This window comes from Podarcis tiliguerta, assembly GCF_965153285.1.
Source record: "Podarcis tiliguerta genome assembly, chromosome: 4".
Taxonomy (NCBI): domain Eukaryota; kingdom Metazoa; phylum Chordata; class Lepidosauria; order Squamata; family Lacertidae; genus Podarcis; species Podarcis tiliguerta.
Genome location: NC_139537.1, coordinates 12,145,949 through 12,161,156, shown reverse-complemented (window position 1 = coordinate 12,161,156; position 15,208 = coordinate 12,145,949). Strand labels below are relative to the sequence as shown.

Below are 15,208 nucleotides of genomic sequence, written 5' to 3'. Positions count from 1 at the left end.
CACCGCCATGTTTCACAGAGAGGCTGTGTAATTGTCTGGTGCTACCACGAGGAAAGAAGTGATGTGCTCTCCCTACTCTTAATTGTCCTCCACAGCTTTTGCACTTCTTTAAATCACAAAAAATGCATTAGGTTACAAAAAGCAGTGATGTGGGTCTTGTCTCTCTGCCAGTTAACAGGGTGCCTTTGGAAGCTCACGAAGGGCAAGTGTGAAGTTTCTGCCAACTTGTGAAAATTTGGAAGCCCCTTGTATTCCTACCAGGGATTCATGAATCCCTGGCCTACCTGGCAGCAAGCCAGTATGACAAATCCAAAGTTCAAAGGTCAGATCGCACAAAGAAAGTCCAAAGATCTGGAGACACAGTCTGGGGTCAGTACAAGTAAGCCAAGTCAGGATACAGTCCAGAGTCAAACCCAAAGAACAGTCCCATAGAGGTCCAGGAACATCCAAGCCAAGGTCCATCAACATGGGCAGTTGAGCAGACACAGCGCCTCATCTCTGCTGCCCTTTTGCATGCTGATTGCAGCATCTGTGCTTGATGAGGCAGATGACCCTCACCTGTCCTGAGCCTACTCCAGCTGAGAAATCACACCCCTCCTCACAGAGCCAGCGAGCTCCACCTGGCCAGCTAGGCAGCTGAGTTGTGGGCCCTTGCCTGCCTCAGCTTCCCATATCACCACTCTGGCTGCTCCCTTCCCCCCAGGGCTCACTGGATTTGTGGAGACAGGGGCCGTTCTGGCTCTGGTGATGGGTTCTGCTGCTCTGGTTCCTGTGCATTGACCCCCATCCCTTTGAGAGCCAGTGTGGTGTTGTGGTTAAGAACGGTAGACTCGTAATCCGGGGGACCGGGTTCGCTTCCCCGCTCCTCCACATGCAGCTGCTGGGTGACCTTGGGCCAGTCACACTTCTTTGAAGTCTCTCAGCCCCACTCACCCCACAGAGTGTTTGTTGTGGGGGAGGAAGGGAAAGGAGAATGTTAGCAGCTTTGAGACTCCTTAAAGGGAGTGAAAGGCGGGATATCAAATCCAAACTCTTCTGTCATCCTCTGTCAACCGGTGAGTTCTTCTTTTTTCATCCTGTTTGCCCTGGTGTGCCCCAGTGCCGGCTACAACCCTCGCCAGAATCCTCGTCCTCCTCTCCGGCTCCCCGTCACCTTGCCAGTTCACAACACACAGGTGGGCAAGATAGCTACCCTAAATTCGCCAGCCCATCTGCATGTAATTTACTAGGGTGTTGTTGTTGTTTTACACTACCTGGAGGCTGCAGACCCCTTCTTCGCTCTGCTTGCCAACCTAAACTTCCCTGACAACCCCCTCCCTTTACACTTCACCCCACCTCCTCAACCTATCCCTCACAGCTCACTCTGAGCCCCTCTCCTCACAGCTTACCCCAGGCATAGGCAACCTCGGCCCTCCAGATGTTTTGGGACTACAATTCCCATCATCCCTGACCACTGGTCCTGTTAGCTAGGGATCATGGAAGTTGTAGTCCCAAAACACCTGGAGGGCCGAGGTTGCCTATGCCTGGCTTACCCCAAACCCCTTTAAAGGGGAGGGGAGGCACTTCACAGAACAGCTTGCTAAACTGCTGTCTGAAGCACCTCATTAATATCACTAGACGGAGGGTTCCAAAGTACAAGTGCTACCTCACTGAAGGAATGGTGCTTTACAATAGCAGAACACACATTGCATGGCACTTGCAGAAGTGCCAGTTCTGCAGGTCAAAGTGGTCACATTAATGTGTATTGGGTAAGGCAGATCTATACAACCATATTCTGAATCTCCCCAGCTAACCTTCCTCACCCTTTGAAACCTAAAGTCAACCACATGGAGAAAACAACAACCTCAGAAATGATTTTGGAGTTCAACACAGGGCACAAATCACAGCTAGAGAGCAACACTGGGAGAGGTCTCTGGCCTCATGTCCTTCTTGTGGTTGTCCCAGCGAAAACTACTTCACCACTTGTAAAATAGGATCATGGACCATTAATCTTATCCAGTAAAATTTGCTTATCAACTTTTTCAACACATAACTCTATGGAAGAGGGAGGCCAAGAGATGAGATGGGCAAATTTCACAAATGGATTAGATTTGCACCAACCAATGCCTTGTCCCGATTTTTGATCCAGGGCAGCTTTGTCCTACAACTCATAGTTCTGGTGGAAAGACCAGCGAGGCGCACCTGGCATGATGCTGGATTTTAAAATTTTATTTTTGTGTGCATAGTCTGAAGAGGAACCTGATTTATCTCTGAGCAAAACCTTTGCGGCTCTGCTTTTCCATGAATTCCAGTGGCACATTGCTGATGGTCTTGGCATGACAGCAGCCAGCCCCATTCTAATTATCTCAGCGGCATAATGTGTGCTGATTACCTATGTGTGGCAATTATATAAAATTGTTAACGTTCCTCCATTGAGTCTCTGAATCCATGCAAAGAATTCATGCAGATTAGAGCCCTCTCTGAAGTGGAAGTGGGAGCGGAACGTAGTCAGTTCCAAGCTTTTTTTTTTTTTTTTATATATAAAAAAAAGATGTTTTAAAGAACTATGAATTCATCTCTCTGTTGTTTCACTTTAAGGCTAGAATTCATATGCAAATGTGGTCTGTTAAGCTCCTGCTTGATACCTGAATGCTTCTCCACGCTTGTCTTTGCAGGATAAATGGTGCATAGTTCCTCAGAAATTTCCAGGTTGCATGCTGCTGCTCCCACCTCCTTCCCAAGAGCTAAGAAACTAAACTTAGGGGCAGGAAACCTGCAGCCATCCAGATGTGGTTAGACTCCAACTCCCATCAGCTCCAGTCATGGCTGATGACAACACATGATGGGAACTGTGGTCCAGCAAATATTGAGTGAGCTACAGGTTCCCTGCCCCAGTAAAGGTAAAGGGACCCCTGACCATTAGGTCCAGTTGTGACTGACTCTGGGGTTGCGGCGCTCATCTCGCTTTATTGGCCGAGGGAGCTGGCGTACAGCTTCCGGGTCATGTGGCCAGCATGACTAAGCTGCTTCTGGCGAACCAGAGCAGTGCACGGAAACACCATTTACCTTCCCGCCAGAGCGGTACCTATTTATCTACTTGCACTGGTGTGCTTTCGAACTGCTAGGTGGGCAGGAGCAGGGACCAAGCAACGGGAACTCACCCCGTCATGGGGATTCGAACTGCCGACCTTCTGATTAGCAAGTCCTAGGCTCTGTGGTTTAACCCACAGCGCCACCCGCGTCCCACCCTGCCCCAGTGCTGGGCCACTAATCCCAAACTGATCTACCCAGGAGCTTTTCTAAAATTCTGCGAAGATAATCAGGGCTGGCCTTCCCATTGGGTGGAGTAGCACCCAGAGACTGTAGGTGCTGGGGAGCCAGGAGCAGCAGCAACGTGCGAGTTAGAGGGCAGAGCTGGGTGTGCTGTGCTGACCTCTGTACCCTAAGCTAGCCTGATGCCCTCAGGTGCAGGTGATGTCCTCTTACTGATGTTGCGGTGAACAGTGGCGTAGCGTGGGGGGTGCAGGGGGGGGCTGGCCGCACCAGGCGCAACATCTGGGGGTTAGGGTTAGGGGGCGCAAATCCACGGGTTAGGGGGCACAAATTACTTGCCTTGCCCCGGGTGCTGACAACCCACGCTACGCCACTGGCGGTGAAAGTCTTGGAAAAGGGTGGGGAAGCACCATCTTTTCTGTCACCTTGGGTTGGAAATGTTCTGGGCCCAGCCTTAAAGATAAGTCTGGTTTGCTGTGTCTAGAGCACACACAGAGAGAGACATTCTTTATTACAACCCAAAGACCTACAAAAACAGTTTGGAAAGCAAAATACAGCAGGAATACAGGGAACACATTCCAAGGCAGTCGCTACGTTTCGTCCAGAGCATGTTGATTTCTAATTCTTATTACCCCCAAGAGAAATTTTGCCACGACCAAGGTAATATCGTAGAACAGATCTGCTAAACAGCTGACCTTCCATGCAGGAATGTTGTTCCTGCTCTTAACCCTTCCCTCTCCCCTCTTCTTCAAAGTTGACTCGGGAGTTTGCTCCCAGGTTTGTGACGGCCACTGCTGGAAGTGTTTGAGCTTGTCTTTATAAGCCTGCTGCTAGCCCAACCCCCTGTGATGCAGTAATCTCAATGAAAATATCTCTTTTTAAAAACCTCCAAGGTAGGAGAGTCCACCACCTTCTGAGGGAGTTTGTTTCACTGTTAAACAGCTCTTACCATCAGAAAGTTCTTCAGTGTTTAGGAGGAACCTCATTTATTGTAACTTCAGTCCATTGGTTCGAGTCCAACCCTCCATAGCAGGAGAAAACAAGCTTGTTCCATCCTTGGGATATTTGAAGGTGGCTATCATATTTCCTCCCAACCTCATCTTTTCCAGCCAAAACATACCCAACTCCCTCAACCCTTCCTCATAAGGCTTGGCTTCCAGACCCTCAACCATCTTGGTTGCCCTCCTCTGCACGCCTTCCACACTGAAATCAAGATACAGTGGTACCTTGGGTTACAGACGCTTCAGGTTACAGACACTTCAGGTTACAGACTCTGCTAACCCAGAAATAGTACCTTGAGTTAAGAACTTTGCTTCAGGATGAGAACAGAAATGGCACGGCAGCGGCACGGTGACAGGGGGAGGCCCCATTAGCTAAAGTGGTACTTCAGGTTAAGAAGAGTTTAAGGTTAAGAACGGACCTCCAGAACGAATTAAGTTCTTAACCCGAGGTACCACTGTATACTATATCCGCATTCCCCTGATGCACCAAGCTTATATAATTTCCTCTGCAGGAAATCCCATTCCCAGGGGTCTGGAAGGATGCTTCCCAGCCAGCTAAGATCCTCACCAGACTTTATGAATTTGGTTAATTTGGTTTGCAGTTCCTCCAAGTTGTTATATTAAGAAAGGTAAAGGTAACCCTGCCCATACGGGCCAGTCGTGTCCGACTCTAGGGTTGTGCGCCCATCTCACTCAAGAGGCTGGGGGCCAGTGCTGTCCGGAGACACTTCCGGGTCACGTGGCCAGTGTGACATCGCTGCTCTGGCGAGCCAGAGCCGCACACGGAAATGCCGTTTACCTTCCCGCTAGTAAGCGGTCCCTATTTATCTACTTGCACCCGGGAGTGCTTTCGAACTGCTAGGTTGGCAGGCGCTGGGACCGAACAACGGGAGCGCACCCCGCTGCGGGGATTCGAACCGCCGACCTTTCAATTGCCAAGCCCTAGGTGCTGAGGCTTTTACCCACAGTGCCACCCGCGTCCCCCTAAGAAATATAACCTTTATCCTAATGCTTTGTCCTCATGAATCTTCCTTTGTGAGTGTGGGGGCAAAGGGGCTTTTCATCATATCTTTATGAAATATATAATATAACTTAGCTTTTTGCTGCTAGCAGAATAACAGTAACGATAATAACATTTTATATTTATATATGTCCTACGCCTTTTCCTGGAGTGATTTATTATTAAGTTTCACGTTCTGCTATTGAGAACGGCACTATTTTTGCCGAATGAAAATTGCCTCTCTGTGTGTGCCTTTATGATTTTTAGCTTTCTAAAGTTGACACCAGCCCACCCATGTCCTCTTTGGGCCAATTTAATGGTTTGCATGGAACCGGCACAATTATGATTACATCTTTTGCTCTTGGTAGTGCAGTAGGTCTCAAGTGACTGTAGTGTTTTAAAATTGTCAGCTTCAGTTTCTTCAGAGGTGACAGCCCCTTCTTCGAAACACTCTCTGTTTCCATGGGTTAGATACATGGCATAGATACACACAAGCCCTATAGGCAGGCGTGGGCGGAAACCTCTGGCCTTCTTGATGCTGTTGGACTCAAACTCCTATCAGCCCCAGAGAGCATGGCCAATGATCAGGCCAATGATGGGAGTTGTAGTCCAGTAACATCTGGTTGGTCAAAGGTTTTCTTGCCCCTGCCATGAAGTATAGCTTGAACACTTTGTTCCCCAGGACACTTATTTTGTTGAATTCTTTGTGGCAAAGGAATGTTCCAAGCAGCCGCTCATTGTTATATAGGGAAGGGTGAAATTAGAGCTGTGCAGCAACCCCTCATTTCACTCTGTATCCGTAGCATTTTACGGTAATCTAGTGCAATCTGTTTCAAATCCATTCTGTGTTGTTTTAATTTGATTCATTATCTAGGTACAAATGTTCAACCCAAAGCTCTTTTTCACCCCCCCCCCCATTACAATTAAACATAGCTATAACATTGCATTTTGCATGAAATCTGCAGGCCAGAGTGGATTAAACCTTCCACACATCCCGTAAATCCTTCCAGTGTGTGTATGTATGTACAGGGAACCTTTAAAGCTCCTCCCCCCTTAATTAACTCCTTAATTTTCTACCAGTATTGGATGCGAATTGCAGGCATGGCTTCCCGTTCTGAGGGGATGAAGTCTGAAGGGGATTTCAGAAAGATAGACTAGACTAGATAGACCAGGTTGGAAAAACAACAACAAAAACACATTCCCTTGCTAATTTTTTTGGTGGGAGATCAGTTTGAAAATCTGTGCGGTTTAAGGAGGTGCCCCAGACAAGAAACCTGTCCCAGTTCAGACAAATAGGTCCAGAGACTTTCATTCTGGGTGATTGTACCTTGGTTGTAAACTGGAAAAGTCACCGGTTTTTCTTACTGCTATCCTGCCCCCTGGTGAAGGGGGAAATAGAGAGGGGTTTTTTATTTGTTTGCTGGGGGGGGGGGTGTTTCGGAAAGATTACTGGGCAACATGCCTTGGATAATCAAAACTATTTTTTTTAAAAAAATGATAGGAAAGGAAAAGGCAGGTTGCAACAGTTTTTTTCTTTGTTATGCAGAAGACACAACTTTTGCATATTGCTTACGTGATTAAAAATTGAGAAGTGATATGTTAGATATTGTGTGGATTTTGTATTAAAGAAATTGTATTACACTGTTAAAAAGAAAAATTGGGCTGTTGTAAAAAGGCGTCTTCTAGGGTTTATTGAAAAAGTTGCCAATACCTTGGTTGTCACACTATATTCTCTTGCTCTTAGAAATATGTATCAATATTCTCCTGTTATGTACTGTCTAGTATTGAAATGGAAGATGCGATGAAAATACGCCTTTCTAGTATTAAGGGTATTTAGCATTAAGACATGGGCTGGATCTAGACATGTCAAAGAAGTGATTCAGTTGAACGTGCTGTAAACTCATACAGGGAAATCCGGTAGTGAAAGACGGGACTCGACAGCGCCACCTGTTGTCACAGTGTTATATTGCATATACAACGCATATAAAGTCATACCTCGGGCTGAATATGCTTCATGTTGAGCGCGTTCGAGTTGCGCTCCGCGGCAACCCAGAAGTAACAGAGCGTGTTACTTCCGGGTTTTGCCGCTCACGCATGCGCAGATGCTCAAAATGATGTCACGCGCATGCGCAGAAGCGGCGAAAAGCGACGCATGTGTGCGCAGACGTGCTGTCGCTAGTTATGTTTGCTTCTGGAAGTGAACGAGGCTCCAGAACGGATCCCGATCGCATCCCAAGGTACCACTGTAAAGTGCTTTTTCTTTACCAATCTAGCTGAGTCCCTAAAGTCGTAGAAAACATAACCTGAATTTAGTGTAGCATTTAAACCTTTAAATGAAAGTTTCGTTTTAGGGGTGTGGGGAGGCATGAATTAGCAAAAACCACCTCCCCCCGTGTTCATTAGCAGAAGTCATCCTTATTATGGTTGTGCTAGTGTGTTACAGTTCCCTGAATGGTTTCGCTGCTATGATTTATATCACTGTTCTTCTTAAATGGCAAACTTCCCATTTGAAAAGCAGCACACAGGATCAGATTAATATTTTTTTTTTGGGGGGGGAGCTAAATGGCAAGCAGGATCACTGAAATAACAGCCCTACCCCACTTTGCTTTGTTCAAAGCTCTTAGCATTTTCTGTATTCAGGAAAAGTTGCTATAATTGCACCCTTTTTTCCTTTTTGAAAGCCTTTGATAAATAGAGAAAAAGCACATCTCTGGAACTTGTAATAACTTTTCCAGCAGAGAAAGAGATTGGATCTGTAGTAAGCAAATTAGGTATCTTTGCAGATAATGGCCCAAATTCATCAGACCAGCAATAGATAAATTACTTTCCCCCCTAATTTATAATGCAATAATGCAAACAGAACAAGTATTTACAACTTGCCCATTTTCAATAAACATGGAAATTCAACAATTATCACAAGATAGGTAATTATCTCAGGGTTTTGGCCAATGTTGAACTCTTGAAACAACTAGTATGGGGAAAATGAGTCTCTAAAATGTTCATTTTTTTTGGCTTGTGACCAAATTCTCCTCAAAGAAACAGACTCTGTGGCAAAGGTAGAAGGTTGTACATGGGCAAAATTGTACATGGAGGAATTTCTAGGGAAGTAAATGATTTTTTATTTGACCAGCAAAACAAAAATAAAAATTAGGGGTTCCAGATTATTGCTAAACTGAATTTGCCTGTAGTTTGGTATGCAGTGTTGCCAGTGCTGGTTTGGGGGTGGAGAGAAGCTTACTTCTGAATTACTTCAGAACAAAATGGCAAGCATTTGGGGATTGGGCATTCCCCTAAGGTAAAGGTAAAGGGACCCCTGACCATTAGGTCCAGTCGTGACCGACTCTGGGGTTGCGGCACTCATCTCACTTTATTGGCCGAGGGAGCCAGCGTACAGCTTCCGGGTCATGTGGCCAGCATGACTAAGCCGCTTCTGGCGAACCAGAGCAGCGCACGGAAACACCATTTACCTTCCCGCTGGAGCGGTACCTATTTATCTACTTGCACTTTGACGTGCTTTTGAACTGCTAGGTTGGCAGGAGCAGGGACCGAGCAATGGGAGCTCACCCCATCATGGGGATTCAAACTGCCGACCTTCTGATCAGCAAGTCCTAGGCTCTGTGGTTTAATCCACAGCACCACCTGCGTCCCTGGGCGTTCCCCTACATCTGCATAAATATACATTGATAGGCAGATAATGCACTCATTCGGGACTTTTAAATTTGTGTTTTGGTTGTGATTTGTGTTGGGGAAAAGACATATCTCCCTTATCTCCAACGCTGTATCACAACTTGCTTTTGAAAGAACTCTCAGATGTGAAAAGCACTTAAGGAAGGTTAGGGGAAGACGGATGCTGAAAATGCCCCCTGTAGCACAGGGAAGTGATTGTTTCACTGTTGTCTTCTTAACCGTGGTAAATGGTTAATTAATACTCATGCTTTTCCTGATTGTGTCTTCTTTTGAATAATCCGAGAGCAATTTGAATTGCTCTTGTGAATTGCCTGAAATGTGGGATCAATATTTGTTATGAGAATTATAAGGTCTAAGAGAGAAAATACATGTTCATAAATGTACCAGGCAAACACATACATAAGTATATACAGTGGTACCTCGTATTACAGACACTTCAGGTTACAGACGCTTCAGGTTACAGAAGCTTCAGGTTACACACTCCGCTAACCCAGAAATAGTACCTCGGGTTAAGAACTTTGCTTCAGGATGAGAACAGAAATCGTGCGGCAGCGGGAGGCCCTATTAGCTAAAGTGGTGCTTCAGGTTAAGAACAGTTTCAGGTTAAGAACGGACCTCCAGAATGAATTAAGTTCTTAACCAGAGGTACCACTGTAAACCATGTGTCTGAAATAGTACAGGAGAACAATCCTGAAGCCATTTTGACTCTCCCAAATTGATCTCAAATATTTCTCTGCAAGGAGGAAGGAAATGGGAACATCTCCCCATTGTCTCTTTGCTCACAAATCCTGTCTTAAGTGTGTATCTGTGAGCTTGTGACCTGGATTCAGGAACTTAGTATTTACCATCACAAAAGAATGGCCAGACTGCCCGGGTAATGCAATCAGTGACCATTATCAGGTCCCCTGGCAAACAGGATTTCTGCTGTAGACCACCTCCTCTGCTGTTGACCGCCTCCTTCTGTGATGTATGTATGATGTTTCCGGGGGGGGGGGTCTTGGGCTACAGGGTGGGCAATTTCAAAAGTCTATATAAGAACTTGCACCCCAATGTTCTGGGTTCCTCCTCCCTCCTGTGTGTGGGGTGATTTGAGCACCCTGTTGCAACAGTTTAATAAAGATCAGGCTTACTAGCTGCTTTCATTCTCAATATTCTCTGGTTGGCCTCTTGTTATTTTCTCCTACCAATATAGAACCTACATAAGGGCTCTTAATGTGAACTGCCCTGATTTTAATGTGAACCACCCAAAGACCTTCGGGTATAGGGCGGTATAGAAATAAAATTATTATTATTATTATTATTATTATTATTATTATTATTATTATTATTAGACCCCATAAGGGAAAAGGAGCATTTTTTTTCTTATAACATTATTGTTGTTTTTATTTTAAGATGGGACGAAAATACTTGGGGCATATCCTGCTACTGTAGGGCTTTGGTAGGGGGCAAAAGTTGAGGTGCTGGTTCTGGAAGGCCCACAGAACTGATCCAACTTTGATGATGCTAACTTTCAGGGAAATCCATTAGAATCACAGCGGTGCAATCACACTAGATGCTTCTAATGTGTTGTTAGAATTCTTTCGGCTGCCTGCAAATATGATTGACTGCTCACATAAAGTGCTTTTATTGAAGAAGCCGCAGCCTTTAAAATACAAACACCCACACCCACAAACACATACCCATTGAGCTAGTGGAAATAATAATAAAAAGTCAACCCAAGGTTTCTTGCACACAGGGCTTGTACGGATTCTACCTCCCTAGCTCACCAGGCTTTTATTTATAGAATCGAATCAGGCCAACCGTAGGAACCCTTCAAGACGATGGTTGTTCTGCCATCTTGTGTTTCGAAGCTTCAACTGCACTGAGGTAGCGTGAAAGTGGAAAGCAGGCAGGAGGACATTGCAATCTTCGTGCAGCCTTAAAGACACCCTGGGACATTTAATAGATGAAGAACTTTGCAGATCAGATCAGAGATCCATTCAGACAAGCATCTTGCTGCTAATAGCTGTCAGCCACATGCCTCCCGTGATCAGAAAAGGATGGCAACCGCCCTCTGCCCTGATTCTGGCATTATGCTTGTGAATGTGGTGCTCCATTGAAACTACAGTCATACCTTGGTTCTCGAATGTCTTGGTACTCGAACGTTTTGGCTCCCAAGCGCCGCAAACCCGGAAGTGAGTGTTCTGGCTTGTGAACTTTCTTTGGAACCCGAACAGCCAACATGGCTTCTGCCAAGCTGTGCCTTGGTTTTCGAACGTTTTTGGAAGTCGAACGGACTTCTGGAATGGATTCCATTCGTGATTCTTAGATCACGGACGGCAGTTTCTTGAAGATGGACTTCTGGCAAGCGATGGGCTGCACCTCACAACTTACAAGCCTGGTAGATGAAGGGAATGCAGTGGATGTAGCCTACCTTGATTTCAGCAAGGCATTTGACAAGGTGCCCCATGATATTCTTGTAAAGAAGCTGGTAAAATGCGGTCTTGACTATGCTACCACTCAGTGGATTTGTAACTGGCTGACTGACCGAAGAGTGACTAGTTGGGTGCCACAGGGTTCTGTCTTGGGCCCGGTCTTATTCAACATCTTTATCAACGACTTGGATGATGGACTCAAGGGCATCCTGATCAAACTTGCAGATGACACCAAACTGGGAGGGGTGGCTAACACCCCAGAGGACAGGATCACACTTCAAAACGACCTTGACAGATTAGAGAACTGGGCAAAAACAAACAAGATGAATTTTAACAGGGAGAAATGTAAAGTATTGCACTTGGGCAAAAAAAAATGAGAGGCACAAATACAAGATGGGTGACACCTGGCTTGAGAGCAGTACATGTAAAAAGGATCTAGGAGTCTTGGTTGACCACAAACTTGACATGAGCCAACAGTGTGACGCGGCAGCTAAAAAAAATCTCAGGAGAGATCTCAGGAGAGAACTCTGGGCTGCATCAATAGGAGTATAGCATCTAGATCAAGGGAAGTAATAGTGCCACTGTATTCTGCTCTGGTCAGACCTCACCTGGAGTACTGTGTCCAGTTCTGGGCACCACAGTTCAAGAAGGACACTGACAAACTGGAACGTGTCCAGAGGAGGGCAACCAAAATGGTCAAAGGCCTGGAAATGATGCCTTATGAGGAACGGCTAAGGGAGCTGGGCATTTTTAGCCTGGAGAAGAGGAGGTTAAGGGGTGATATGATAGCCATGTTCAAATATAGAAAAGGATGTCACATAGAGGAGGGAGAAAGGTTGTTTTCTGCTGCTCCAGAGAAGCAGACACGGAGCAATGGATCCAAACTACAAGAAAGAAGATTCCACCTAAACATTAGGAAGAACTTCCTGACAGTAAGAGCTGTTTGACAGTGTAATTTGCTGCCAAGGAGTGTGGTGGAGTCTCCTTCTTTGGAAGTCTTTAAGCAGAGGCTTGACAACCATATGTCAGGAGTGCTCTGATGGTGTTTCCTGCTTGGCAGGGGTTGGACTCGATGGCCCTTGTGGTCTCTTCCAACTCTATGATTCTATGATTCTAACCAAGGTATGGCTGTAATAGTGATTTATCATCTGTTTTGTGCTGTTCTAAGAAGAGAATCCTGTGTTCACTTACTCTTCAGCTCCCCGTTTTCAGCCAGGAGCTCCGAAATCAGCCATAACATTACAATGAAATTATGAAGCACTTGGGACCTTCCACCTCACAGGTTTTCTCTTTAACTTTCAGTTAACGAGAGCCAGTGTGGTGTGGTGGTTAAGAGCGGTGGACTCGTAATCTGGTGAACCGGGTTCACTTCCCTGCTCCTCCACATGCAGCTGCTGGGTGACCTTGGGCCAGTCACACTTCTCTGAAGTCTCTCAGCCCCACTCACCTCACAGAGTGTTTGTTGTGGGGGAGGAAGGGAAAGGAGAATGTTAGCCGCTTTGAGACTCCTTCAGGTAGTGATAGAGCGGGATATCAAATCCAAACTATTCTCTTCTTCTTCTTCTTCTTCTTCTTCTTCTTCTTCTTCTTCTTCTTCTATACCCCAAAAGCGTTCCTCATATGGCTCATCAAACTGCTTAAAAAACGACGACCCTGTTGAATGCAGTTTAATTATTGCAGAACCTCTGCCTGGCATGCAGAAAAGCCCCGGTTTCCATCCATGGCATCTTCAGAAAGGGCTGAGATAGAAACTCACCTGAAATTCCCAGGAGCTTCTGAGCTATATGGGTCTGGTTTGGAATAAGGCAGCTCCCTCTCTTCCCACTGAAAGCTGATTCAAGAAATTCGTGTTAATATCTTTCATGTAAAAATCCTGAATTTGCTTTAACTGGGGGAACTTCCCTGTCTGCCTTTCCTGCTTTGTTGACATTGTTTTAAAGAAAACCACAACAGCTCTCAGCCTGCAACTGTACTTCCGAAAGGATCTGAGACAATGCTGCGCCCTGAGGCGTTGATCCTTCCATTTCGCTACCTTAAACAAACACTGAGATTTCTAGATTCAGGTAGGGAGCTGTGTTCGTCTGACACAGCCAAAATAAATTACCCAGAACAAACTTAGTTGGTCTCTAAAGTGCTACTGGACGATTTTTTAAATTTTTGTTGTTGTTTCGACTGAGATTTCTCTCTCTGTGTTGTTTTTTAAAAAAAGATGGGCACATTTTTATTTTAACAGCTCACAGTGGCACAGTCCACACTCCTCCATTAGAGGTAATTGCAGGGCATTTGAAATCATCTGTTGTGGGTTGGCGACAGCATACAGTGCCTTGTTGGTAGTAGGCACTGATTTGCAATCCAGGTAGGTAGCCGTGTTGGTCTGACACAGTCAATATATATAAAAAAATAAACAAATGTCCAGTAGCACCTTAGAGACCAACTAAGTTTATTCTTGGTATAAGCTTTCGTGTGCATGCACACTTCTTCAGATACCAATCGTTCATCATCCACCAGCTCTTTGGGAAGATGTGAAGCAATGAGTTTGTGTGTGTGCGTGTGTGTGTGTGTGCGTGTGTGTGCGTGCATGGAGGGGCAAGGGCTTTTGCCCAACTGCAGTTAACTGGGGAAGAAAGGGCAGGCAGTTCCTAAGGCAGACCTTGCATCACTTGTGAATCGCCAAGTTGGATATATCTCAGCAGTCGTGTGTCATGGCCTGCCAGGAGCTTGACATTCTCCCTGGTTTTTCAGTCCCAATCAGAGACACAAAGCAGAAGATGGTGGAGCCCCAAGTGGTGAGACTGTGTTTCACATGGCAGGAGTGCAGCGATAAGAGACCCAAGTTCAAGAGTTGGGAGATAGGCCTCTGGGGGTCTGCAAGATCAGAAAAGAACTAGGCTTGGTGGAAACCTGTGTGGAAGTGTGTGCTTAGCATTTCCAAACCCCATATCTCTCCCTTTCACTTCTTGGGAGAACCTCCCGATACACTTTATTATGCTCAGCAAATGTCCTTCATTACTTTACACCCGCTCTGACTTAAGGCAGATCATATAGCAGGCCTTGTTAAACCTTTTAAGAACTGGTGGAACAGTGTTGTACCAACATGGAGCTCAAAAGGTGCTTTTGGTCCTAACCGCATTTGTCTTCTCCTTAGGAAGGTCACAATTCAGAATGTAAAAATCACAGTAGGGTTGAGGGAGAAATTCAGTTCAATTCACGTTTAAAGGTGAACTTACCTAATTTGCACTTTCTGAAAATGTGTGGTCAAAAAAGCAGCCATCCTTCAAAATCCGTACACTTCTGAATTTTGCAACATGGTTCTCTAGCCGCAACACTGCATACACTAGGGTGAGGTGTGATATATATATATATATTTATAAAAAATACATTTGTGAAAATAACATGCAAAAAACGCATTGTGTCAGGGGGAAATTGCTTTGTAAAAATGTGTACTTTAGGCCAAGTCCATGCAAAAATGTGTGTATAAGGAGAAATTTGTGGATTTGTTCTTTTTTAAAATAAAAACAAATAGCACACCAATGTGGAGAACTGAACTGAACTTAAGAAGGCAAAAATGAGAAACTGTCAGAAGCCGAAGCTGGCAGATTCACCCATCCCTATTTCACCGTTCCTTAATATTCTCCCTCCCCCCCCCCTTTTGCCTCCCAGAAGTATCGCTACCAAGATGAGGATGCTCCACACGACCATACTTTACCTCGCTTAACTCACGAAGTGAGAGGGCCAGAACTAGTTCACGTTTCTGAAAAGAATTTATCGCAGATAGAAAATGTCCACGGATACGTTCTGCAATCGCACATCTCGCCTCTGAAGGTCAGTAACACTTCTCAATGGCAACTTCTGAG

The 15,208-nt window shown here is 45.5% G+C and overlaps 1 protein-coding gene across 29 annotated transcripts in view; it reads left to right on the top strand.

Moving 5' to 3' along the window:
* DLG2 (discs large MAGUK scaffold protein 2) overlaps positions 1–15,208 on the top strand; it is a 901,255-nt gene that overhangs the window by 451,124 nt on the left and 434,923 nt on the right. For 19 of the 29 annotated variants that reach the window (XM_083436205.1, XM_083436206.1, XM_083436199.1 and 16 more), the window contains one exon: positions 15,015–15,176. The exons of 4 other annotated variants lie outside the window; for them this stretch is intronic. In XM_083436205.1, coding sequence (XP_083292331.1) covers positions 15,015–15,176 — 162 coding nt within the window. The remainder of the gene's footprint in view (positions 1–15,014; positions 15,177–15,208) is intronic. 6 more of the 29 variants (XM_083436210.1, XM_083436183.1, XM_083436186.1 and 3 more) reach the window with 1 other exon arrangement.